The 26939-nt window shown below is 56.2% G+C and overlaps 1 protein-coding gene across 3 annotated transcripts in view; it reads left to right on the top strand.

Annotated features, from left to right (window-relative positions):
* AKT2 (AKT serine/threonine kinase 2) overlaps window positions 1–22712 on the top strand; it is a 48290-nt gene extending 25578 nt beyond the window's left edge. The window contains exons 3-14 of one of the 3 annotated variants that reach the window (XM_058529328.1): window positions 470–598; window positions 2240–2351; window positions 12460–12613; window positions 13096–13227; window positions 15049–15114; window positions 16704–16772; window positions 17577–17699; window positions 18592–18720; window positions 18930–19144; window positions 19653–19740; window positions 19830–19932; window positions 21083–22712. In XM_058529328.1, coding sequence (XP_058385311.1) covers window positions 470–598; window positions 2240–2351; window positions 12460–12613; window positions 13096–13227; window positions 15049–15114; window positions 16704–16772; window positions 17577–17699; window positions 18592–18720; window positions 18930–19144; window positions 19653–19740; window positions 19830–19932; window positions 21083–21162 — 1400 coding nt within the window. In that variant the 3' untranslated portion in view covers window positions 21163–22712. Of the gene's footprint in view, window positions 1–469; window positions 599–2239; window positions 2356–12459; window positions 12614–13095; window positions 13228–15048; window positions 15115–16703; window positions 16773–17576; window positions 17700–18591; window positions 18721–18929; window positions 19145–19652; window positions 19741–19829; window positions 19933–21082 lie in introns of all 3 variants that reach the window. The other 2 variants (XM_058529327.1, XM_058529329.1) reach the window with 2 other exon arrangements.
* Window positions 22713–26939: the final 4227 nt, after the last annotated feature.

Below are 26939 nucleotides of genomic sequence, written 5' to 3'. Positions count from 1 at the left end.
TGGTTAGAACAAATGGAAGGGATCAAGGGGCACTCAGAGGGCGCAGCAACGGTTACCCCCACCTGGCACAGTGTTGTGACATTTGATCCACCCACACGGCTGTGCTGGCGAGTACCGGCCCATGGGATTTGGCCTTACAGGGCCACAGGGCATGTGTGTTTGGAAGCCTGGGCCTCCCCTGGGACCGGGCCACGTGCTGGCAGGGATGGCTTGCTGCTGGCCACACGCTGAGGCAGCTGGTGCCCTGGGGCACTGCCGCAGGCGCCTTCCTGCCAGGCATGACCTCTGGATCACTGGGCCCAGGCCAGCCAGCCTGCGTCAGCAGGGCTGCCTCAAGGGTTTCTCTCGGAGAGGCACTCTCCTGCCCGCCCCCTCGTCCACCCTCCTCCCACCAGGGTGCCCCTGGTGAGGCACTGTCACACTGGGCTGCCTGCCCTGATCTCTCTCCCTCCCCCCTGCCTCGGTTCAGGTGAATACATCAAGACCTGGAGACCCCGGTACTTCCTGCTCAAGAGTGACGGCTCCTTCATTGGATATAAGGAGCGGCCTGAGGCCCCTGACCAGACCCTGCCCCCTCTAAACAACTTCTCTGTCGCAGGTGCGTCTCCGGGTGGGTGGGCAGGCCAGAGTTCGGCTGCTCAGAGGATGGCTAGCAGGTCTTGGGGGTCAGCACAGTGGGGCTGTGGGCCTGACCAGGGCCTGTGTGCTCTCAGATCCATTTCCCACCTTTCCTTGCTCCATCTCCGTGTCAGCCAAGCCCAGGGGCTGAACTGGTGGGCTATGGAGAGCAGCAAGAAGGGAGAAGCCAGGCATTTCCCCAGGCCCCCTGGTTCTGGCTGATGTCAGGTGCCCACACACTCTGGTAACAGCCTGCTTCTCTGTCCCTCTAACCTAGAGGCCTCCTACTCAGCTAATTGCAGGGCTCACCTCCCATCTTCTGTCTCCTCCGTGGTATCTGAAGTGGTGCCTTCCAGCTGGACCCTGGCCAGTGAAAGCTTGGCAGGCCCAAAGCCCTTGCCTGGGCCTTGCAGAACCATGGTCCTGCCCCCTGCTTTCTTCCTTCTCTGCTGACCTGACCGCTCACCGTGTCCTCCTTGTCCCACCTCCTGAGAGCATTTCAAAGACAACGCCATCTCCACTGCCACTGCTTAGCCCAGACCACCGTCCTCTCCCACCTAGCTCCCTGCTCCTCTTCTTTCCCAGCCTCACCCCTTGAGACTGCCCCCACTCCCTCTCTCTGGAATCCAGCCCCAGTCCCCTCTCTGTCCTGCTGAAAGCCTTGTCCTGGTTGCTTTCCCCATGTACTGGTAACTCTGACGTGGTCACCAGTCCCAGCTTCTCACCTGAACTGCCAAGCTGTCGCGAGCAGCTTCCTGCACTTTTCTCCCTGGGTGTCCTCTAGGTCCCTCATACCCGCCATGGCCCAAACCGGCCTTCAGGTTTCCCCTCCTCTCCTCCAGCCTTCTCCTACTCCCTGTCTCCGTCGCAGGGAGGGCCCTCTTTTCCCCTAGTCCTCAGGCCAGAGGCCTGGGTCACGTCCTGGATGCCTGTCTCCACCTCCCCTGTGGCCTGTCTAGCTGCCCTTTCCTCCCCTGCCCATGGCCGCACTCTGGTGCAGCCCCGACCCCCTCCCCGGGCTCCCAGCCTCCATTCTCGCCTGCCCTTTGCATGGCAGCCGGAGGGACCTGTCTCAATCTGTTCATGTCCCTCCCTATTTACAGCCTTCCGTGGCTCCCTGTTGCCCTCAGGTCAAAGTGTGGATTCCTCACCACGCCCCTTGAGCCTTGCAGGCCAGCCGCTGCCCGCCCTCCAGCCCGTCTCTCACGTGTCACCTCCTCACACCTAGAGCAGAACTTGCCGTTCTCTCTTGCCCCTCTGGGCCTCTGTACACGCCGCACCCTTCAGTCTGACCATGTTCCCTTGTCCTTCAGGACTCTGCAGAGATGCCCGTTCCTCTGGGAACCCTCTCCTGAGCCCCGGGCTGGGTTGGCTGCCTCCTAGGCTTCCCCCGCCACCGCCCTGACACCGAGCCATCATTGTCTAGTGGTCTGCCCCCCTTCCACACACACACTGGACCTTGAGCCCCATGGGGGCAAGTCCAGGGCTGTTTTGGTCACTAAAGTGTCCCAACACCATCTGGCATGGGGCTGGCCCTCAGAAGGTGGCTTGGGGAATGTGGGCTGCAGGCGGGCAGTACTGTCCCCTCACCCTCCTGGCTCTGTCCTCTCTCTGCCTACAGAATGCCAGCTGATGAAGACCGAGAGACCACGGCCCAACACCTTTGTCATACGCTGCCTGCAGTGGACCACAGTCATCGAGAGGACCTTTCACGTAGACTCTCCAGATGAGAGGCAAGTCTGGGCCTCCGCATGGCCGCCCCTTGAGAGTGGCCAGGCCCGGTGAGGAGAAGGGATGCAGATAGACAGATTCCCAGGGGCCCTGACTTAGGAGTTTCCTGTCTCAGCCTTCTGGAGTGGGGGTCTCCCTATCTGGAGCTGGGAAGAGCAGGGGTTCTCAGTCTACAGACCCCCTCTGTGTCCTCAGACTGGAGGCTGTGTTGGCATCACGGGGGGAGCTTGGTAACGGTACGGAGCTCTGAGCCCGCTTAGGGCCTCTGAGTGTCTGGAGATGTGTGCAGGGCTAGGGAGCTGCATTTTTAGTGAGTGTCTTCATTGATGCTGAGGCAGGTGGTCCAGAGATGCAGTTTTAAAAAGATCAATTTAATAATCAGATGATGTAGATTCACCTAGCTCAAGACTCAGTGTAAGGGGGTGTCTGGTGAAAGCTTCACTCTTACTTCTGCCCCTTTTCCCCCCACCGGAGTTCACTGCTGTTCTCACGTGTCCCGCTAGAGCTCCTTCCTGCACAGACAAGCTCCTTCAGCTGGAGACTTTTGCCCTTTCAGCCCTTGTTTTCTCATTTTACACAGTAGCGTTGTACACAAACTGTTCTGAACTTGCTTTTTCACTTCTTGTATCCTGGGGAATCTTTCTTCTTCAATATGGAGAGAGCTGCTACATGTATATCCTCATGTTTAGCAATTCTTTTTTTTTTTTTTTTTTTTTTGCTGAGGAAGATTCGCCCTGAGCTAACATTCGCTGGCAATCTGCCTCTTTTGTTTGTGAGCTGCCACCACAGCATGGCCACTGATAGACGAGTGGTGTAGGTCCGTACTCGGGCCACCAAAGCGGAGCATGCTGAACTTAACCACTAGGCTACCAGGGCTGGCTGTAGCAGTTCTTTATTAATGGGACTGAGGTTGTTTCCAGCCTTTGGCTCATTACAAGTAATGCCACAGTGGAGCACCTTGTATGTGTCTCATTTGACATGTGTGCAGATAAATCTGTAAGATGAATTCTTAGATGTAGGGTTGCTGGGTTACAGGAAATGTATATTTGTAATTTGGAGAAGTGTCTCTATTAGGCCCTGTCTAAGAGTGTCCACACAGCCCCGTGTTTTCAAACGTTGGATATTTAGCAGTCTGATCAGTGGGAAGTGGCACCTCATGGTTTCAGCTGGCCTTTTCTCTGTCGGTGAGTTTGTGTCCTTTCATATGCTCGGGGGCCTGGAGAGTTTTCCTTTCTGAACTGTCCATATCCTTTGTCTATTTTTCTACTGGATAGTCTTTTCCTCATTTATTTCTGAAAGCTCTTTATATGTTAGGGAGCTTGGTCCTTGGTAATGAGTGGCAAATATTTTTTCCTCACTTTGTCCCTTTGGGCCTCTCTTGGAGAAATACTCCTTTAGCTTGTCTGTGGGGTGAGGATTCAGCTGACCCTCTGGAGAACCCTAAAACAATACCAGGAGAATTCTCTGCCATGATAGAAATGTTCTGTATCTGCAGTGCCTAGGAGGGTAGCCATTAGTCCACATGTGCCTGTTGAGCATTTGAAATGTGGCTAGTACATGGGGCCGGCCCCGTGGCGTAGTGGTTAAGTTCGGTGCATTCCACTTCAGCGGCCCAGGTTCGGATCCCAGGCATGGACCTACACCACTCGTTAGCCACACTGTGCTGGTGACCCACATGTAAAGTAGAGGAAGATTGGCATAGATGTTAGCTCAGAGCTAATCTTCCTTAGCAAAAAAAAAAAAAAAAAAAAAAGAAAGGTGGTTAGTACAACTGAGGAATAGAGTTCTTTTGTTTAATTTAAATTTGAATAGTCACATGTGGCTAGTGGCTGCCCTCTTGGACAGTGGATTTCTAGAGCATACACAAAGCAATATCACAAGACTTGTTACCCCAGTCTGTACTGTAATTATCGTCGCATACCTTCCCAAGGTTAAAAATGTACTTTCCCCACCAAGGGGCACAGAATTACCATCTCAGGCCAGCTGAGGTGTTAGTGGAAACCTGGGGACCAAAATATGGACTACGAGTAAAAGCAGATTGAGGCCAGTCGGTGCATAGGACCTGGGTGCCAGGCTGAGTTATGAAGAAGGGGTATGAGTTGGCCACAGAGATAGGAAGGAGAAGGTGACTCCAGGAAAAGGGACCAGCATATGCAAAGCCCTGGAGGCGAGACATCTTGTCATGCCAGGGTCTGAAGGATCGAGGGCCAGGGGCTTGGAAGAGGCGAAGTGGAGACCTTGAAGCTGGCAGCTCAGCCAGGGCCTGGCCTCCAGATGGAGATCCCTACAGGGCTTGGCAGGCGGTGAATCAATTGGGGTTTGTCACAGGGTTGCTGGAAGATTCAGGGGGATGATAAACAGGAAGCCCTTGTTTCAGCAGTACCTGGCACGCAGTTTGCAAGCCGGGAAAAGGAGCAGTGGGGAGCTGGCAGAGCAAACGGTTAGTAGGCAGGACACTGCTCTTGTTTCCATTTTAGTAAGGTTACCATGCCCTTTGGTGTGGGGCAGAATCCCTTTCCTGAGCCTGTGGGGGCTGGAGAGCCCCACTTCCCTCCTCTTCTCAGCACCTGCCGCTGCCACTGGAGGGAGATGTGCTGGGACCGTCTGAGACCAAACTCCTGCTTCCTGACCTCAGCCCTGGGGAGGTGTGATCCAGAACCCAGCAAGAGGGAGAACGCTCTGCTCCCGGCTGTCCTCACAGCCCGCCCCACATAGGCCAGAGCCTGGGGAGAGCTGGGGAGTGGGGTGGGGGAGGAGGGGCGACGGGAGCCACTCTGGGGACTGGACGATGGTTAGCTGCTGCGGCGGCCCACTCACTGGGCTCCTGGTAATCTCCTGCCTTCCCCCGTCGGCTCTCCCCAGGGCAGCTGGAGGGATGTCCCGCCCCTGCCCACTTGTTGTTTCAGACGTACATTTAGTGTAATATGAGCATCCAGGTACCCGGCACCTAGATTCAGCAGTTCAACAGCTGCCATGTCTGCCTGCTCTGGCTGTATTTTATGCTGAATCTTGAACTTCTGTTCATACTTGGTGACCCTTTCCTCCTTAATGCTTCAGGCATCTCCTAAGAATAAGAATTTTCTCCTGTAGAGTCATGGTGCAGTATCACAGCTGAGATGATTCTTTATGATACACGTTTACTAACATGCTTTCCATATCCGTGCCGTACTTGAATTTCCCCAGTTGTCCTCAAAAAGTTGTTTTGCAAACCAGGATTCATTCAAGGTACATGTTGTCTCTTTGGCTGTTTTAATCTAGTTCAGCCCCTTGTTTTTCTCCCCTTCTGACATTGACTTTGTTTGACAAGCCAGGCGGCTTGTCCTGTAGAATGTCCCTCACTATGGATGTGCCACGTTATTGCCTTTGGGCACTGTTTACTCTGTTCCTCTCTGCCTGTATTTTCTGTGACCCGGAGATTAGATCTGGAGCAGGGTTGGCAAACTATGGCCCAGCCTCTTGTTTTTGTAAATAAAGTTTTATTGGAACATGACCATGCCCATTTGTTTGTAAATGGTCTGTGGCTGCTTTTGCCCCACTGTGGCTAAGTTGAGTAGTTGTGACAGAGACCATGTGGCCTGCAAAGCCTAAAATATTTGCTCTTAGGCCCTTTACAGGAGAAGTTTGCAAAACCTCTGGTCTTGGCAGGTACACTCAATAGTGCTTCACATTAGTGTGATCTTTTGTTTTTTGGTAAGGAAGCTCGGCCCTGAGCTAACATCCGTTGCCAGTCTTCCTCTTTTTTGTATGTGGGATGCCGCCACAGCATGGCTTGATGAGCAGTGCGTAGGTCCTGACCTGGGATTCGAACCTGTGAACCCTGGGCCACGGAAGCAGAGCAACGTGAACTTAAGCACTACGCCACCAGGCCAGCCCCTGTGTGATCTTTTTAGTGTAAATCTTGTCTTGCAATTCCTCTGCTTAGAACTCCAAGTGGCCTTCCATCCTTCTTGTAGTGAACTCCAGAGTCTATCCCATATTCTACAAAGTCCTACATGATCTGGCCTCCTCTCCAGAATCATTGCCTACCACTAGTTCCCTTGCTTTAGCCACACTGGTCTCCTTGCTGTTTTGTAAACCTGCCAAGCACACTTCTGATCTCAGGACCTTTGTACTTGCTATTCCTTTTGCTTGGAACCCTCTTCCCCCAGATATCATTACAATTCTCTCCTTAAGTTCATGAGGTCTCTGCCCGAGAGCCCCCTTCTCTGAGTGTCCTGCCCTGCCCCTCTTGTCTCTGTTACCCTTAGCCTGCTTTATGTTTCTTCATAGCACCTGTCTACTGGGTGTGACATTTTCTATTTATTTATTAGTGCAGGGAACATAAACAGGTGTTCAGTAAATGTTTGTTGAATGAATAAAAGAATAATTAAAACGTTCTCTCTTGGGCCAGATCCTGTTCTTTTTTTTTTTTTTTTTTTTTTTTTAATGTTTTCTGTTTGTAAGGAAGATCAGCCCTGTGCTAACATCCGCCAATCCTCCGCTTTTTGCTGAGGAAGACTGGCCCTGGGCTAACATCCATGCCCACTTCCTCCACAGCACGGCCTGACAAGCGGTGGGTTGTGCGCGCCCGGGATCCGAACCCGGGCCGCGGGCAGCAGAACGCGCGCACTTCACCGCTACGCTCCGGGGCCAGCCCCCTGGATCCTGTTCTAAGCTTTTTACATATATTAACTCATTTGATCCTCACAACATTTCTAGGAGGTAGTTCCTCACCTCTTTAACAGGGATAATGATGGGGAGACTGAGCACAGAGAGTTATAGGATAAAAGAAAGAAGGTCTGAAGGGCCTGGGTTTTCCCTGTCAGACGGTGCTGGGCTGGATCAGCCAGCAGCCCCTGTGAGGGTGCCTGTGAACAGAGGGGAACCCAGAGGCCCTCCAGCTGTAAACGCACCTCTGTGTCAGAGGAGGGCCCTAGTTAGGGAGAGAGGCCCCCCATCTGCCGTCAGACCAGCAGGCAGCTGTTATTCCTGAACCTTCGAGGAGGACAGCCCTGCCACCTCCGATTCACCAGGCTTCCCACTGGCAGGCATTCAGTCCTGCCCAGCAGGGTCGCCCGGGGCTGGGGCCCAGGCTCTGGAGTCAGACCGGTTGCTGTGCCGCTTTCTCAGTGGGGCGCAGTTCCCTGGCTGTCGTAAGGAACAGAGGCGGAAGTGATGTGGAAGCGCTGCCCCATGGAAGCATGCTTGCGGGTGCCCTCTCTGCTCTGACTCCTCTGCCCCCAGCCCCTCTTGCCTGGAGGACTGCCAGAGTCTCCTCACGCTTCCTCTCGCTGCCCCTGATCCGTACCCCACAGCAGCTGCTGACTTAGAGCAGAAACTGGATCTTGTCATCCCTTGCATGAACCCTTGAGCGACTTCCCGTGGTGTTAAGGATTAGGGTGTAAATCCCAACATGGTGGCACGTGGAGTCCGGTGTGGTCTGGGCCTGTCCTCCCTCCTACCCTCATCTCCATTCCTCTTTGTCTGTCAGATCCAGCCACTGGCACCTGCTGGGCCTTCTGCAGACCCCTCGGCTCCCGTTTGCTCAGCGCCTTCCCCATGCTGTCCGCTCTGCCTGGACTCCTTTCCCTCCAAGCCCTTTGCCCGGATGCCTCCTTCCCTCCACTTCATTTATTTCACAGCTGTGTGCCGAGTGCCTGTTCTCGGCCTGGTCTGCGCACCAGGGACATCTTTCAGGTCCTGGCTTACGTGCCACCTCGGAGAGGCCTTCCCTGACCACTGTTAGAGAAGGGGCTTCCCTCTAGTTCCTGCCTGGGAACTTTTGTCTTCTCTGTTAGCCGAGGAGTTCTGATGGGCTTGTTCCCTGCTGCACCCGGGAAGTATTGCTGGCTGGGCGGATTCTCCCAACAGCCCTTTGAGGTGCTCACTCTGTGCCAGGCCCCAGGCGCTGTATCTCTGGTGTTTCATGTCATCCTTACACGCCCCTCTGGTCCCCGCTCTACGTGTCAGGCAACTGAGGCACAGCAGAGTCAAATGGCCTGCCCCGCCGTGGCCTCCTGGAGGGGCAGAGCTAGGATTCTCGCCAGGCTATCTGGCTCGGTCTGTGCTCAGCCACTCTGCCCCACAGCCAGCTCTCAGCAGAGCTGGGCTCTACGCCCCTGCTCTTGGCTCCTGGCTCCGGGGCCTGTGCTGTACTCTGCCTTGTGCTGCCTCCCTGGGCCCCGGAACTCAAGTGAGGGATGGGAAGGCTCCAGAAAGTTCCCCTGGGGGGAGAAGTGCTTGGAGATGGTAGGGACGCCTGGGTTCTTGGTCCTCTGCTTGCTGGCTGTGCAGCTGGGCAGACATCAGCCTCTCTGTGCCTCAGTCTCCTCGTTTATAGAAGTTGGTGAATGATGGCACCTGCTTTGTATCGGAGGGTTGTGGGGAGGACTCGAGGAGGCAGTTCAGGGAAAGCACTCCCACCAGCGTCTGACTGCAAGCAGGGGTCCTTTGTATTGCTGTTCATTGTGGGAGGCCCTCTCGAAGGTGGTCCAGGTCAGACCTCCCATGGGGCGGCTTTCCTTCACTCTGCTCCTCGGCTCCATGGCATGGTGTCCCTTATTCCCCGAGCCTTCCTGTGGGAGCCCTGCTTGGTCTTCCTGGGCCTTGTAAGCTGGAGCTCTCATCAGGGAATGGCGACGTGGGGCCGGGAGCGGGGTGGGCCTGGACGTCAGTCTCGGCTCCGCCACCTCCTGGCTGTGTGGCCTCCATAGGTGACCATGTCTGAGCGCTTCCGTTTCCATATCAGAAACGCCCCCTCCCCATCCAGTGCTCTGAGGAGAGTGGACTGAGGTGGTGTTTGTGAAGCTGTTACATTTCTCATCATGTCTCTTGGGTGGAGGGAGATTGGTTCCCCTGAGGGCTCTGCTTTGAGGGGTGGCAGGCACGGCAGCGCCAGCTCTAGGTGGGAGCTCCCCTCTGCCCCAGACACCGTGTCGCAAACCCTTGAGGAGTAGCCTGGACGGAGGCCCTTGCTTTTCCTCTGGAATTCTGAGTGCTGCAACCTTGCGACCTCGAGCCAGTTGGAACAGGACCAGGGCTTGTCAGGCGGTAGGAGAGCCCCAGTGACCCCCAACCACCCCCCGGCATTCCTGTGGGTTCTGCAGCTCCTTGTGGGGCTGGGCACCTGAGCCAGGGTGAGGGGACAGGTCTAGGCCGCACGCAGTGTGTTGAGCACCCTCCTTGAGTTGAGTACTCCTTTGTGCGTAGGGTTTTGCACTCAGCAGCCCACCAGGGTCTCAGTATCCCCCGTCTACTCTGGAGGGGCGGGCTGGGAGGGGTGAGTGTGCCCAGGTGGCAGAGTTGCTGTTTGAGCCCAGCCAGTGTGGCCCTGGAGCCCATGCCCCTGATCACCACTCTGCGGCCCAGAGAGGTCGCCCCAGAGCAGCCCCTTGGAGGTGCTGCCGGGGATCGTTGTGTGGACTCACCATCCTTTGCTCATTCAGCCACTGCTGATGGACTGCTGTGTCCTCCACCCTATAAGCAGAGATGAGAGCACGCTGTGCATCTTAGTCTGCAGCTTGCTTTTTTCCTGTGACAGTCTCTCAAGATCTTTCTATGTGAGATATATACATATTTTTTCTTTTTAATATATTCCTTGGAGATTGGTTTTTTTTTTCAATCCCTGGTCTTACAGCCAAAGTCAGCATTTTAATATTTCTAAGAGGACAGTTAATGATCTGACAAAGCATATCATGGGATGTGGCCCCCCACCCCCATTTTTCGAAAAACAGAAATCTTAATTAAGGATACGGATTTATACTGTAATTTGTTCCAAAGAGGGCGTGGTTGAAAGAAGTTGAGAAATGCCAGCCTAAGGCGTTGGCTCAGGGAGGGAAGAGGCCAGTGCCGCTCTGCCTGGGTGCCCAGTCTGGTGTGCACTGGGTCTCAGTGTGTGCTCTGCCTGGGTGTGCACTGGGCGTTGGTGTGTACCAGGCGTGGGGCTACTCGGACTTGGCTGCCTTGCTCACTCATTCCCCAGATACCTACCGAGTACCCACCTGCCCAGGTACTGGGTCATACCACGTACGAACAGATGAAATCCCTGCCGTCATGGGGCCCCCAGACTCGGCTTGGGCTTGGGGAGGGCCAGCGTGCTGGCACTTGATGTTTGTGCTTGTGATATTCGCGCATCTGTCTTAGGGAGAACGATCTCATGTGAGCGAGGCCACCTGGAGAGGCAGCCTGGGGCCTGCCTCTGGGCTGGCCCCAGAGCTGGGGCCTCTGGGCTGGGTTGCTGCTTGGTACAGGAAGCCGTGGGGCTAGACAGGAGCTGCCCTGCCTGTTGGCCCCGGAAGGTCACAGGCCCTCTGTGATTCTAGCTACCAGGCTCAGAGCAACCACTGTGTTTTTCTTGAATTTTGTTTTTTAATCTATGCCTCAGTTTCCCCATCTGTAATGCAAGAGGAGAGGTAAGTGCTCTGCAAGTGTTTGTTATTAGAGGATGGTGGGATTAGACTCTTCTCCGCTCCCAACTCCCAGTTCTTCTCCTGGGAGGCAGCCGGGGCCTGTGTCCAGAGTGCCCTTCTGGAGGTGTTGGTGCTGATGTGAGCGCGTGTGTGTGTCAGCTGCTTTTGTTTCTAACTCTAACAGTGTGGTCCTCTGCATCTTCCTTTCTTCACTGAAGATGTCTCAGATCATTCCAAGTCCACATACAGATCTGCCTCATGCTTTCAGCCTCAGAATGTGTGTTTGCATGGATGCTTCAAACACCTTCTGTCCACTCACGATGCCCTGTCAGCTCAGTACTGTTGCCATGTTTCGTTGAATCTAAGACGGTGTCACCTGAAGTCACACTTATTTTATGTATGATACCAAGGAGGAGCAGTGCCCAGTTGAATCAAGACAGGCTGCCAACTGAAGATGCATCTGGATTCCAGCCATGGCAAAACGTGGGAAAATGTGTGTCGTAGGACTGATGGACTCCAGAAGTAGTGCTCTTTGGTACATGAGGAAATGGAGATTCTTGGGGGGCAGCACAGCAGGGTGGCCCAGGCTCGGCCTTGGGACCCCAGCCTTGCGTGACCTTGGGCAGGGGCCTCAGTGCCTGAAGAGGCAGGAACAGTAACACCCACTGTCTGGGACCGGGGACGATTCCAGAAGATGCGTGCTGGCTGCACTCACTGGGCTTGTTTCAGTTGCTGTGATTTGGGAGGTTGCCTGCTTGTGCTCTTTGAGTTTTCTCATTCCTAGTGAACATTTTATTTTTCCCACTGTTCATGTGGCTGCTTTATAGACATAAGCAAAATCCATAGGGGGTTCAGCATAGCTTGGGTTGAACCACCTAAAATTATGTCGTGGGTCAAAAATCAGAGGATGGACAGTTTAGTATCATTCAGCCTCCTATTTTTTTCTTTTTGGTCTTTGGTCATTTTTACTTATTTCTTCTAGATACATTTTCCTTCTCTACAGATAGAACAGTTTGCAAGTATCAAAAGAAAATTCTTTCCCAGCAAGTTCCGAGTCATGAGTGACAGAACTAGTTTATTGTTCTCAAACCCGGCTCCCTTCTGCTGGGACCTGCTTCCCTGCCCACCTTCCAGCTTCTCTTCTGTGTCCCTGCCCCTCCACGACCCTCTGTCCGTGACCCGGCCTCCGGGCAGTCAGCCCCCTGCAAGGAGTCGTGTCAGGCAGCCCTTGCCCTATAAGAGCCTCGGCTTCTTTGGCTAATGGGTGCTTCCTTTTACTCTTGGTTTTCTTTTACAAAACACTGGTTACTCGTACATTTGAGCTTGTCATTTGTTCTGGAGGAATTCTCAGGAGCCCTGTCTCTCTCTCTCTCCTTCAAGGCTTAAGAGTGGCGGCTCATTTTCAGGGGACTTGAAAGGTGGTCCCCCTCTTTGATCATTAATTGCTGCCTGACCTCAAGTGGTGCTCAGGCCGGGCTGCTCCTGAGGCAGAGATGGTCTCTGTCTTGATTGCACTCTTGCTCGCTCCCAGCCACTGCAGCCAGAGGGTCTGTAAGATTTCAGTCAGGTCCTCTCAGCTCTCTCCAGCTCAGACCGATGTTGCCAGAATGCCCTAAGGTGTTTGGTCAGTTGCTCACCCATTGGAGGGGTTGAGGCTCAGCCCTTCCCGCCCCAAGGCCCAGGCTCCCCAGACTCATGTCTCCCCTGGCGTGTCCCCACACAGGGAGGAGTGGATGCGGGCCATCCAGATGGTCGCCAACAGCCTCAAGCAGCGGGGCCCTGGGGAGGACCCTATGGACTACAAGTGTGGCTCCCCCATCGACTCTTCAGCGGCTGAGGAGATGGAGGTAGCAGTTAGCAAGGCACGGGCCAAGGTGGTAAGTGCTGGGGAGGGGGTGGCTGGGGGTGGGGGCTGCGAGTCTGTGAGCACCCGTCTCCCCTCAGTGCAGGCCCTGCCACCCTTGGTTTCTGTACAGAGTGTGCAGGGGCCCAGCCAGGACCCTTTGTGACTGCCCTGGGGGGTGGGTGATTGATGGGTGTGGGATGGGTACAGATGCCTCAGCACTGCCCTGTGCCTGTGGGGTGACGGGCAGCCTCATCCTGAGAGGTCATGAAGACCTGTCTGCCCCCGCATCAGAGCCCTCCTGAGCCCCGTGCTTGCGAGAGCCAAGTGGTGGGAGAGTCTTGGTCTGAAGGCCGCTGCAAAGCATACAGTGGCTGCTCGGAGCCTCCCTTCCTGCCCACGCCTGAGCATCTTGGCAACAGGGCCCTTTGATTTTGTCTTTTTCTTTGTTAAAATTTCCTCCCATGGACCATGTGCCAAGCATTCACTGCCCCACTCTCTCCTCATTCCGGGCAGACCATGAATGACTTCGACTATCTCAAACTCCTGGGCAAGGGCACCTTTGGCAAAGTCATCCTGGTGCGGGAGAAGGCCACTGGCCGCTACTATGCCATGAAGATCCTGCGGAAGGAGGTGATCATCGCCAAGGTGGGTGCTTCGAGGCCTGCCGTTGGCTGGCCTCAGAGCGGGGGTCACAGTCCAGAGCCTGACTGGTGGGGAGCACCCACAGGGCCAGGACACTTACCCATGCCTTCTGCTGCCCAAGTCTCATTTCCCCCCACCAAAACCCTTCCCCCTGGGCTCAGCCCTGTAAGTCCCCCGTCAGGGAAGGGGAGCTTGAGGCCCAGAGAGAGCTGGCTGAGTCCTCGGCCTGGGGGCTGAATGTGGAGAGGGTCTGGCTGGGGCCTTCCCCAGCAGGGCTGTCAGGGCCTGAAGGTGGTCCCTTGTGATGATCAAGGGCCTGCAGGGAGGCCCAAGGGTGGAGGCTTGGTTCAGGGTGTCTCAGTAGGAGGCTGGGCCAGGAATGGAATTCTATTCCTTTTTTTCCTTATTTAAAATTTTTAAAAAGGAAAATCCCTAACGTACACAAAATTTTTAAAAGAAAAACGAATATAATGGACTTCCATGTAGCCACCATCCAGCTTCAACAGTTTGGCCTATCTTGTTTTTATTAGCTGTGTCCTCCCTTTTTTTCTTTCTGGAGTATTTTAAGGCATGTTGTAGACATCATTTAATTGCACCCATACATACTTAGGTGTGTATCTTTAACAGGTGAAGATATTAAAGACTATAATCATGGTACTATGATCATATCCAACAAAATGAACAATTTCCGAGCCCTGATGGCCTAGCCGTTAAAGTTCGGCCCTCTCACCACTTTGGCGGGTTCGGTTCCCGGTTGTGGAACCACACCACGTCTGTCAGTTGCCATGCTGTGGCGGCAGCTCATGTAGAAGAACTAGAAGAACTTACAACTGGAATATACAACTATGTACTGGGGCTTTGGGGAGAAAAAAAAAAAAAAGATGAAGATTGGTAAGAGATGTGAGCTCAGGGCGAGTCTTTCCCTGCAAAACAACAAACAAAAATTAACAATCCCTGATGTCACTGCTCTAAAGCAAGGTTGTTCAGTCCCAGCACTGTTGACACTTCAGGCCAGATCGTTCTGCGCTGTGGGACGTCCCTGTGAGCCAGGGAGGGTGTAGCTGTGTCCCTGGTCTCCACCCACGGAAGCCACTAGCACCCTCCCCGCAGTGTGACAATCAGAAATGTCTTCAGACATGATTACCAAGTGCTCTCTGGGGACAGACTCACCCCCGGGGAGCCGCTGTCTGGCTCCCGCAGGTGGGTCCGGATTTTTAGCAGCTCTATGGGTGACTGCTGTGTATTCAAATACCGAACTCGAGCCTAGGGTAGGGTGCCGGGAGGGCCTGTGAAACCACTGCTGGGCCACCCCTGAGCTGCTGATGCACTGGGTCTGGGGAGGGGCCCCAGAATCTGCATTTCTCCAAGTTCCCGGGCGACACTGATGCTGCCAGTGTGGGGACCACACACGGAGAACTGCCGCTCCACAGCCTCTAGTCGTGATTAGATCCAGTTCCTTCTTTCCGCAAGAACATTTATAGGTGGTGATTCTCACAGCCTGTGGCATCACCTCAGGGGTCTCATGCTGTCTGCTTTTCCCCCCCTCAGGGGTGTTAAAATTGGCCTGTGGGTTCAGGAGGTGACGGCCTGGTCCCTCCGTCATAAAGTCTCCATGGACTTCTCACCTTGTGGTTTTGAGAGCGAGCCACTGATTGTCTCTTTGTCTGGGTCCTTTATGTCATTAAGGCTTGTGAGTGAGAACATTCTCTGCATACTGGCTAGGAAGGGAATTGTGGTTCACCAACACCTTGCTCCCCTCCCTCAGGTTGGGTGGGGGCAGGCGTGGTGTTGCCCACCAGCCCCTTACCCAGCCTCTGTCTGCAGGATGAAGTCGCCCACACGGTCACCGAGAGCCGGGTCCTCCAGAACACCAGGCACCCATTCCTCACTGTGAGTGGCACTCCCTCAGGCAGTGCCTGGCCTGGCCTGCCTGTGCGCTGGGTGGGGCATTTCGACAGAGCTCAGGGAAAGAGCCCAAACCTGCCACTGTGAAGCATAGACTTAATGTTGGCCAGGTGGCCAGGACCAGGTGTTATTGGGCTCCCCAGATGGCCTGACCCAAGACCCCAGAGATGGCAGCTTCTTCATAGACGGTGGCTTCATGTCAGCAACTCAGCCAACTGATGATATCACATTGCAGGGTGGCCCCAGGAGAGCATGGCTGCTGTCTTGATGAGTTTGAGGCACTTAATCCACTCGTCAAAGGGGGAACATTATTTTTTTTTATTTTGTTTTAAAATGCCAGCCCTGTGGCATAGTGGTTAAGTTTGGTGTGTTCTGCTTCGGTAGCCCGGGTTTGCAGGTTCGGATCCTGGGCGTGGACCTACACCACTTGTCGGCCACGCTGTGGCAGCAACTCATATATTAAGTAGAGGAAGATGGGCACAGATGTTAGCTCAGGGCTAATCTTCCTCAGCAGGTAGGTAGATAGGTGGATAGATAGGTAGGTAGGTAGGTAGGTAGGTAGGTTGTGATCCTGAAAGCAGATGTATCATTGTGCTGCCTGTCACCATAGGCTGAGCAGACACGTCTTTGGGCTACAGTCTCCATCATGGCCAGCAGCCATCAGTTAAATGGACCATGTTAAGGATGGCTTATGGGTCATTTCTTTAGCTCAGTTGCTGTCCAGGTGTCCTGTTAAGCCACAGCACTTGTCCAGATGAAATCTTACGAGGTACTTCTGTGTAGAAGACAGAGAGTGGCAGAGTTGTTGTGAGCAGTGGGGTCACCAAAGGTCCTCTGAGGTGTCCTCTGTAGGGCTGCTTAGAGCACGGTTTGAGAACCACTATTTATTGGCGGATCGTTTGTCCATCCTGTCTTTGAGGTCAGCTCCCAAGCCACTGCCAACTCCCAGCCGGCAGCCTCGTCTGTGTGTAAGTTAACATGTTTGACAGTACAGTAGGAGGAGGAAGAGAGAGGTCACGCAGCTCTGGGTGCTCAGAACAGAGCCTCTCTTGGCCGTGCTCTTCGAGGCCCAGTTGAAGGCAGAGGGCAGGATCGTTGAGCACAGAAACCCTCTCCCGGGCTCAGTGCCTCGCGCTCGTTCACATACCCCAGTGGGTGGAGCTGGGATTCGAACCCTGGCCCATGGCTGGGCCAGGTGGGGAGTGTGTGTCAGAATCCCCCTTCCATGGGGCCGGCCCTGTGGCTTAGCAGTTAAGTGCGCGCGCTCCGCTACTGGTGGCCCGGGTTTGGATCCTGGGCGCGCACCGATGCACTGCTTGTCCGGCCATGCTAAGGCCGCGTCCCACATACAGCAACTAGAAGGATGTGCAACTACAACATACAACTATCTACTGTGGCTTTGGGGAGAAAAAGGGAAAAAAAGGAGGAAGATTGGCAATAGATGTTAGCTCAGGATCGGTCTTCCTCAGCAAAAAGAGGAGGATTGGCATGGATGTTAGCTCAGGGTTGATCTTCCTCGCAAAAACAAAAAAAAAGAATCCCCCCTCCTACCCGGCCGCCTGCCTTCCCCACAGGCGCTGAAGTATGCCTTCCAGACCCACGACCGCCTGTGCTTCGTGATGGAGTACGCCAATGGTGGGGAGGTGAGCCGCGCGGCCCCCAGCCTGGCTTTCTGGGTGTCTCCTTCCTGAGTGTGGGGGAGGCCGAGAGGAACTGTGGGTGAGGAAGAGGGGGGCGGAGGGCGCCTTACTGGATGTCGTCTTGTTCCATCCTGCCCCCGCCCCTTGGCCAGGCATCATCATCTCCGTGTTGCAGCTGGGGAGACAGGCTCAGAGAGGTTAAGTGGCTTACCCGAGTTGACACAGCTAGTGAGTTGGTGGGCAGGACGCAAACTGAGGTCCAAAGATGTGAGCGGGCTGTGGGGGTGGTTGGCAGACAGCGCTACAAAGGCTGTTCTTAAAGGCTGCGGAGAAAGCGGGTGCGGGTCAAGGCCCGCCGTCCTCGGCTTTCCCCGCGCCCTCGGGGTGCAGAGGGCTCCGCTGTGCCTTGTCCCCGCACCCTTCTTTCTGCACGCGGCTCTGACCCGCTGGCTCGTGGTCTTTGGCTCCGTCTGTTGCGTTTGCTCTCAGAGCTTGTTGTCGCTTGCTTGTGACTGTGTCCCCTGCTTCCTTGCGGTTACCAGCTCGCTCACCTGACCCCACACGCCGCCCCTTCCTTTCCCTCGGGGCCCGCTGTGTATCCTCTGCTCCTCATCCCTTACTCATTTTGTTTCTCGTGAGCTCTTTTGCACTCACGGTCCCTCACGTGGTCCTGCTCGCTGTCGGTTGCTGGCTTGCGGAGTGGGTATCGCGTGTCCCTGGGCTGGGTGCCGGGGGCCGGCGAGCAGGGTCCCTTCCATCCCCGCCCTGGTCCAGGGCTCTGACCTCCCCGCCCTCGTCCTCCGGCAGCTGTTCTTCCACTTGTCCCGGGAGCGCGTCTTCACGGAGGAGCGGGCCCGCTTCTACGGCGCCGAGATCGTCTCAGCCCTGGAGTACCTGCACTCGCGGGACGTGGTGTACCGCGACATCAAGGTGAGCCTGCTCGCCTCCCGGCGAGGCAGAATCCACCAACGCCGAGCGTACGTGTGCCCTGTGAGCCAGCCGTTGTGCCCTAGGTGTACGCACCACAGGGACAGGTCCCTGTGTCCACCTCAAAACGTGGATGTGTGTGCTCGCAGCAGCATCATTCACGCTAACCCTCCACTGGGAGCAACCCCAGTAGTTACCGTGGGAGAACAGATAGAATACAGCATGGTGTGTTCACATGATGGGACTCTGCACAGTACTTACAGAGAACAGACCACAGCACGTGCAGCAGCATGGACGCATCTCACAGGCTAATGTTGAGGGGAAAAGCCCGAACAGATGAGATGAATGTGTACTGTTCAGGGTATATACGTAGGTGGGGAAAACTGTAAAGCAAAAGCATGGAAGTAGTTACTCCTCTTGGTGGGGGCGCGTTAAGAGCAAGAAGGGGGCACGTGGGGGTTCTGAGGGGCTGTGATGTTCTTTCTTGACCTGGTGGAGGTTACACAAAGGCGCACCGAATTGCCCATTCGTGTTAGGTTTAAAAATAGGAGAAAGAAAGTGGCCCTCACGTCTGAAGTTTGAAAACTGCAGCCCACAGTGCGGGGAGCAGGGGGCCGGGCCCGGCTCCTGTCTCTCTCTGCCCTGCTTTTTTCCAGCTCCCCTGGGGGGCGCCTGGGGGTGGAGAGCTGTTGGGTCTGGCCTCCCCCTGAGCCTCAGAGGGGAGGGCTTAACCCTGTGCTGGGGGTGTGCCCCATGGCCCAGCCTGGAGCCCCTGGCATGACAGCTACCACCCAGGTCATGGCCCTCTCCCGGGAAGGGCTGGCGTGTGTGGGGTTTCAGGGGGTGGCAGGAAGCCTGAGAGGACATGTCCCTGGTATGTTGACTTTCCTTGCAGCTGGAAAACCTCATGCTGGACAAAGACGGCCACATCAAGATCACTGACTTTGGCCTGTGCAAAGAGGGCATCAGTGACGGGGCCACCATGAAAACCTTCTGCGGGACCCCTGAATACCTGGCACCCGAGGTGTCTGGGGCTGGAGGTCCAGGGGCGTGTGAGGCTGAGGGAGGAGGGGCCCTCAGACCTGTGTGCTTCCCCCGCCCAGGCCTCTGAGGACAAGGCTCCCATCCTTAGCCCACCCTCCCGGGCCCTGGGCAGGGCTGTCTTCCCCCCTGGGCCCCTCACCTCCTTGACTGGGCTGTGGGCCTGGCCCCTCATTGCCCCTCCCTGTTCAGGTGCTGGAGGACAATGACTACGGCCGGGCCGTGGACTGGTGGGGGCTGGGTGTGGTCATGTACGAGATGATGTGCGGCCGCCTGCCTTTCTACAACCAGGACCACGAGCGCCTCTTCGAGCTCATCCTCATGGAGGAGATCCGCTTCCCGCGCACACTCAGCCCTGAGGCCAAGTCCCTGCTCTCGGGGCTGCTTAAGAAGGACCCCAAGCAGAGGTGAGGGCTGGCGTCTGTGCTGCCCAGCCTGGTGCCACCTGCTGCCACTGTGCCCGCAGCCCAGAGGCGCGCTCACTCGTGGGTGTGTGGTGTGTGTTGTCCCCACACAGCCTCTGGCGGGCCCCACAGCTGGCACTTAGGGAGTGCTCCCTTGGGGCCAGGCCTGTGCTTAGCCCTCTGCCCGCATTGCCGTGTTTTATGGGGACACTGAGGAACAGGGCGGCCCTGTGCCCGGCTTAGGGTGGCCGAGTCATGCTTGGCAGAGCCAGGACACGAAGTGGCCGTCCCTGAGCCCACCCTCTCAGCTCTCACTCGGGACTCGGGGGCAGGTTGCAGTCTCCCGACCCTGACCCTGGGCGCGTGAGCTCCCTCCCAGAGCCTCGGTTTCCTCCTCTGTGGTCTTGACCGGGACAGAATCCTTAAAGGTTGTTGAGGGCCTGCACCGAAAGCCTGTCTCCCAGAACCTGGCAGCCCCAGGAGGTGGGTGCTCATGGCCGTCTCTGCCCAGGCTCGGCGGGGGGCCCAGCGATGCCAAGGAGGTCATGGAGCACAGGTTCTTCCTCAGTATCAACTGGCAGGACGTGGTACAGAAGAAGGTGAGCGCCTCCGGCCGCTCGCTCGCGGGGAACCTGGGCCAAGACCTCCTGCCCTCAGGGTCCTGAGCCAGGGCTCCTCTCCTCCGCAGCTTCTGCCGCCCTTCAAACCTCAGGTCACATCCGAGGTCGACACACGGTACTTTGACGACGAGTTCACTGCCCAGTCCATCACAATCACCCCCCCGGACCGCTGTGAGTGTCTGAGGCCCCTCGCCGTGGGCCTGCGGGCTGTGGAGGGGTGGGGTCTGCTTTTGACCTGGTTCTCCAGAAGGCAGCTTGCAGGGCCCCCTCCATTTGTAGGCAGTGTACCCCATGGTCCGCCTGTGAGTGGACCAAGGGTGAGGGGTGCCCGGAGCTGTTACAGCACATTCCGGAGCTCAGGGGAGAGGCCCGGCAGGAGCTGTGGGGAGTTGTCAGTGCTGAGGTGGCAGATCCACGGTTGTCTTCTCACGTCGCCTGGGTCTCAGGTCCGATTGGTCCATTGACTCTGCTCCTCTGAGTTCTTACTCTCACCTGCCCAGGGCTGGGCTCTGCTGGGGACACAGCAGTGACCGAGACAGCCCTAGGCCCTGCCCTCGGGGAGCTCCCTGTCCAGGTGGGGTGACAGCCCAGAGGGGTCAGGGCTAGGGTGTAGGAATACAAGCCCAGAGGAAATGCTTGACTCGGCTTCTGAGTCAGGGAGGGCTTCCTGGAGGAGGAGGCATGGCAATTGAGACACGTTTCTGGCAGAAGGAATGACACGTGGGACGCCCAGAAGTGCGAGCATTGTGTGGTCAGGAACCGTGGGAGCACTGCAGAGGTCAGAGTAGAGGGGAGAGGAGCAGGAGAGGGCATCGGGCCAAGCAGGAGGAGCTTGGGGGCCCCTGGGTGGAGCGGGCGCCTGTTGCCTGGAGAGCCGTAGGAGGGTTTTGTGCAGAGGAGGGACAGGGTTGCCTCAGGGCTTCAGAAAGTCCCCACTGGCTCTGGCTGCGTGTGGAGGGTTGTTGGGGGCGGGAGTGGCTGCCAGGGCAGAGGACTGGGACCGAGAGGCCTGGGCTAGACCGCGGTGTGGCAGGAGCAGGAGAGCAGAGGAGCTGGGGGGACACTGGCGAGGCTGAGGAGTGGCCCGTGCACCAGGGCTCTGCCTGGGGCTGGGGCTGTGGCTGAGGGGCCTGTCAGGGAGGAAGTCACCAAGCCTTCTCTGTCCCTCTCGTGGACGGCCACCCGCTGGGGGCTCACATTGTGGGCCACCTGCTGTCCTCCTGGGGCGGTTCCCCCGTCCCCCCCACCCCAGGGAGTGCAGGCGGGGGACCGGGCCGTCTGCAGGCCGGGTCTCCCCAATCCACTCCACTGACCCCCGCAGATGACAGCCTGGGCTCGCTCGACCTGGACCAGCGGACGCACTTCCCCCAGTTCTCCTACTCGGCCAGCATCCGCGAGTGAGCGTGCCGCCGCCACGGGACGCACGCACGGCCGCCACCACCGCCGGGGGCTTGTTTCTTTTTTTTCAACTTTTTATTTTGCCTTTTTTGTTTGCATCCCTATCCCTCACCTCCTTACCCCCATTTCCAGTTTTTTCTCCAGCCCTCTGCCAAACTCACCTCAGCGGTCCCTGCGGCCCTGCCTCCAGGACCCTGTCCTGCCCCCACCTCTGTGCCCAGACCAGGAGTTGGGAGCCTCCCGCCGCCTGCCCAGGACCGGGCCTCAGGGCGGTGAGAGAGCTTCCGGTATTTAATCAACACAACCCCCGTGAGGGGCGAAGCGTGGAGCCGTGGGGCCTGCATTCTGGCTGGGGTGCTGCTGCGTCTGTCAGAGGCCGCCTTTTCTGGGCCGCCCGGTAGACAGCGCGGGGGTGCTGCCTTCCATGCCCTGTCCTTAGGCTCCCAGTGGTCTGGCGAGGGGCAGTCCAGCCCCTCCCCCATGGGGGCAGAAAAGCAATAATGTCCAGGGACAGGCGGGGGCCTTTGGAAGCTGTGGGATCTGGGCTTTGGGGCCTCCTCACGTGGATGGGGCCCGATCGACCCTGTGGGGACCCAGCAGGGGCCCAGGGGATGGGCGCTGCCTCCTGGCCCTGCCTCCCCCCCGCCCCCCCCACGCTGCTCTCCTGACCTGTGGATGAGGTAGGAGGAACTTTTGGGGGCTAGCCTCCCCGCCCCCGAGCCCCGTGCCTTACTAGGTCTTCCTTCCAGCTGGCCTTACCTCCCGCTGGATCCCGGGCCTGGCCCTGGTCCCTTCCGAGGATGGGGCCGGGATCGCCCCCTTCTCTCTGCCTGGGGCAGAGGGGTGCCAGCCTCGGCTGTTACACATCTCACACCGAGACAGTATTGGGCCCCGTGGACTTGGGTTGAGGAGGGGGTGGGGGTCTCTGGTACGTACTGGGGTGGGGGCCTCCGAGAAGGGGGGCTCCAGGCCACCTCACCCCTCCCCCTCTCCGGGCCCTGCGTTCTGCAGCCTTAAGGTGAACGTGTGTCAGTGCTGTGGGCACTCGTGTGTGAGTGCCCCAGACTGCGTGTGTCCGCAGGCGTCCCTGTGCATCTGGGACGCAGGTGCACGTGGGTGTGTGTGTGCATGCGTGTTGGGTATGTGTGTGCGAGGGCAAGCGTGTCCCGGCCTCGAGTGTGCGTGGTGTGTGTGGGCTCAGGCCCCTGTCCCAGGCCTGAGCATTTCATCCCGTGGGGGAGGGGTGCTGGCCTAGGGGGGGAGCCACGCCTGGGGTCCACTTGCTGCCCTGTCCCCCTCCCCCGCAACATCTCCGGGTGTTTGGAATTTAGTTTTTCTGGTTTTGATCTCCCCACCCCACCTCCTGTACTAGGTAGTTCACAGAGAGACATCCTGGGGTGGGGGTGGGGTTGGTTTCGGTGGGTGGGGGGGTCTTTTTTCCTTTTTGTGTGTGTCTGTCGTTGATCTGACAATTCTCTCTCCTCCCCACTGGCCTTCCCCTACTCCTCGTACTTGTACGGTACAAGCAATAAAGACACTCGTTTCAGACCGGGGCCCACCACCCTGGGCCTCTCCTTGCTTTTGGAGTCCAGCCCCTGGCACCAGCCGCCTGCTGCTCCCCGTGCTCCGTTCACAGAGCCGGTCAGCCACGGGCTGGGGAGGGGGGGGCGCCGGCGGAGGAGTTTGGGGGAGGCTCCAGGGCCTGGGGGTGGTGGGGTACGGTGGACAGAGACCGTTCCAGACCCTCAGAAGCTGCTGAGGCAAAAAGAGGTGGGGTGGCTGTGAGCAAGAAGAGTGTGCCCTGGAGGTGGGCGTGAGAGGGAGTGGGTTCGTTTCCCGTGGCGCCTGAGCCGAGAGGGGGCGTTGCCAGCACATCCCCGTCTCCTCACTTAGGCTAAACCAGGGAGCCTTGAGTCCCCCACGCTCCTTGGTGTGTCAGTGGGATTTGTGGTGGCTCTCAGCTGGGCCACCTCAGGTTTGGTTAGAGTCCTCCCAGCTCTGGGCATCCTCTGATAGCTGTCCCCTTTATCCAGAGTCCCCACGGTTGAATCACTCCTCCCAGACCCAGGGCCGGGGCTGCCCCTGCTAAGCCCGGCATGGGAGAAGTCCCTGTCAGATTTTGCCAGACGGTGTTAGGGCTTCACGTGCATGGAGTCTGAGATCTTGAGGGTAGCAGAAAAGTCGGATCCGGTTGATAGAAATTAGCATGAGCTGTGGCCAAGACTCAAGGAATTTTTTGTTTTTCTTCGCTTCATGTGGACTCGATTTAAGTACGAGAGTAAGTCCCGGTGGGCAGAAAGAAAAGCCCTTTACTCTTCCCTCTGTCACAGCCCCCTGAGGGGACGGGTGCTAGAGGTTCCCTTCACGTCGCACTGCCACTCAGGTCTCCCGTGTGGGGACGTTCCTGAGTCAGCCTCTGTGTTGTCTCACGTTCCTCCGGGTGGGGCCCCCCACGTCAGTCACCTGCTCCCTCAGGGCAACATGCGTCCTTAGACGGAGCGGTGCTGCCTGCTTCCACAGGAGAGCTTTTCCCAAAGAGCGAGTTTCAGGTGGCAGGCTTTTAATAAAATTTTACCAACTGGGAAAATTAGATTTTGAGTAGATTAATCTTTTGTCATGTGCACATGGAAAATTTCACAAGTTTTGTTTGTGTGTGTAAAGAATAAAAGTCAGGTCCCCCAGATCCCAGGCCTTGAGCATGCGTATTGGCGCGGTGGACCTGGTGAACTGCCCGTCCCCCCTCCTTTTGCAGAACTTTCCTCCCTGTTGATCATGCCACGCCCGGGCCGTGTCCTGCCACCTGTCACGTAGGCTCCCCCCAACATATGCACATGAATAGGGGTGCTGGGTCGTTGGTAAAAACGAGATCCTCCAGCCATTTGCGTTCTGGGGAACTCCTCGTGGACACTGCCATCATGCCTTCCAGTTGCTTCACGAGGTTCCTGGGGTGATGCACCCCAGCTGATTGAGCCGCCTCCTGTTGACGAGAGTTTACTTGGTTTCCAGTTTCTTTGCTGCTGCCAGCCGTATTATAATAAACCTTAGCAGTCCGTCTTTACTGCACCTGCCTTTTGTTTTTGTGGCTTACCTTCCAGGGTTGCCGTATTTAATGTGTCAGCTAGCTTTCCCCAAAAGGTGTAGTGATTCACGTATTTTTAACTTTAATTTTGAAGTAATTGCAGACTTGTAGAAAATTGTGAAACTTTTGAAAATAGTACTAAAATGATCCAGGAGTGGAGCAGGAAATAGCCACATGAGCCCGGGGCATCCTGTGGTGCCCGGGAGTAAGGACCTGCTAACCAAACTGGACTCTCGCTGATGGCGCTCGAGCCGGCGGGAGCCCATGGGAAGAGCTCCCAGTGGCAGAAGCCGAGAGCAGTTAGAGCAACAAAATAAGTAGCGTAGTATTGGATTTTACCCCAAGTATAGAATGGATGAGCCCACACTGATATAAATGATGAATACACAGTGGGAAGAGACATCTGTGCAGAACTGCAGAGAATTTCTGTGGATACCCTGCCTTCACAGAGGGGGAGCAGACCCCCACGCCTTAGCTGTGGGCTGCAAAGTGACTTCCTTCCGAAGAGTGCACTGTGGACAGAGGAGAAGGCGGCTCTTCAGTGGAGAAGCCTGACGCACTGCGTCTGCCAGGTGGTCAGGGTCCACGCCGAGGGTGACGAGTCACGTCAGCAGTAGGTGCCTTGGACGTGACGCGATGACAACTTGGCTTTACTAAACTCTGTGTCTTCCTGCCCCAAATGCACAACCCCATGTAATAAGGAGAAACCACGTCCCACACATCCCGATTCGGGGACGTTCTACAGAATACCTGACCTGACCGCTAGTTCTCAAAACTGTGGAGGTTGTTCAAAACAAGGGAAGCCGGAGAGACTGTCACAACCAAGAAAAGCTTTAGGAGACATGAAGACTAAGTGTGGGATCCTGGAACAGAGAAAGGACAGTAGGTAAAAAGTCAGGAACTCTGAATAAAGCATGGCCTTGAATGATAGTGTGTCCCCGTTGGTTCATTAAATTGTGACAGGTACCCCTCTCATGTCAGATGTTAATAGCAGAAATGGGGGATGGGATGTAAATCTGCTCAAATTTTTTATTTTAAAAAAGTACCAAGAATTCTCATCTACCTTTCACACAGGTTCCCCACGACATTTTACATTTACTTTATTCCCTTCCCCGCCCCTGTGTTAACGTGTCTGTCCTAACACGAGAACATTCTCTCTCATGACCGCAGTCTAATTACCAAGGTCAGGAAGTTAGCGGTGAAGCAATGCCCTTCTTTCAGACCTTCCTCAGATCTTACCAATGGTCACAGAAAAGCCCTTGTAGACAAAAGAAGAAAAGGCCTGCCTAGTGACTAGTGCTGGCTCACGGGTTCGGAGCTTACGGGGCAGTTATTTTGCAGGATGTCCCTCAATCGGTTGGTTGGTTGATGGCGCCTCGTGGTTATTCCAGCCATTGGCAGGAATTCCCAGGCACGGTGTGCCCTCCAAGGCATCCTCTCTGGAGGGGCAGGAGGGCACCTGTCCCATTACTGGGGATGACTCTGACCCCGGGGTTAAGGTGGCGTCTGTCAGGTTCCTCCACTGTCAAGTTAGTACTTTTCTCTGTGTAGTTAGCGAGTATCTTGTGTCAAGATACTGAGAGTGTAAATATCCTCCTTCTTATCGAGCATTCAGGTAACGGGAACAGCAAGCGCAAAGGCTCTGAGGCAGGCAGGTACCTCAGATGTTCCGGGAACATAAAGAGGACAGCGTGTCTCGAGTGAGGGAGGGGGAGAGCGGAAGGAAATGAGGTTAGAGAGAGAACAATGGGCCAAAGGGACCTCGTGGCCAAGGTAAGGAGTTTGGGGTTTATGGTAAGGATGACAGGAAGCCATTGGTCCAGCGTCTCACGCTCCTCTCTGCTCACTTTTCCAGCCTCGTCGACCTCTAAATGCCTGAGAATAGCAAGCTCTTTCCTACTTCAGGGCCTTGCGTCAGCCTGTTCCCTCCCCTTGGAATATTCTTCCCTCTCTGCATTCCTGGCTTCTTCTCTTTCAGGTTTCAGCTCCAATGTCATGTCAGAAAGGCCCTTCCAGACCACTGTCTCTAAGTTACAACCAGCCTGTTTGCTCATTCATTCAACAAATATTTACTGAGGACCTACTATGTGCCTGGCCCTGTTCTAGGCACTGGGAATACAGCAATGAAAACAGACAAGCCCTGTCCTCGTGGAGCTCACATTCTAGTCAGGAGGGAGACAATAAATAGGAAGGCAGTAGGTGCTAAGGAGAGAATAAGTGCAGACAATGGGGACCGGAAATGCTCAGGATGGCACTTTTCATGGGGAGGGTAACATCTGAATAAACACCTTAAAGGAAGGGAAGAGCATTTCAGGCAGAGGGAGCAGCCAGTGCAAAGGCCCTGAGGTAGGAGCATACCTGGTGGGGATGAGCCAGGAGGCCAGTGTGGTGGGAGAGGAATGAGTGAGGGGGGAGAGGGATAGGAGATGAGCTCAAAGGGTGTGTATGGGGTAGGGGGGAAGATACGATAGGGCCTCATGGACTTTCAACTTGAGAGGGTGATCTGACTTCTTAGGTGTGCACAGGATCCCTTCTGGCTGCGTGTGGGGAACAGACCCTAGGGGAGGGGACCAGGGAGGGCAGTGAGGAGGCCGCTGCACTAGTCCAGCCAGATCGCCAGCCACTCATCCCGATCACCACCTCAGCTCTGGGCCGTGCACTTGGTAAAGGCAGCCACCACAGGTGCTCCCCACCAACCCCC

Source organism: Diceros bicornis, chromosome 34 (assembly GCF_020826845.1).
Source record: "Diceros bicornis minor isolate mBicDic1 chromosome 34, mDicBic1.mat.cur, whole genome shotgun sequence".
NCBI classification, from domain to species: domain Eukaryota; kingdom Metazoa; phylum Chordata; class Mammalia; order Perissodactyla; family Rhinocerotidae; genus Diceros; species Diceros bicornis.
Note: the sequence above shows the minus strand (reverse complement) of the source record. Positions and strands in the feature narration are given on the sequence as shown.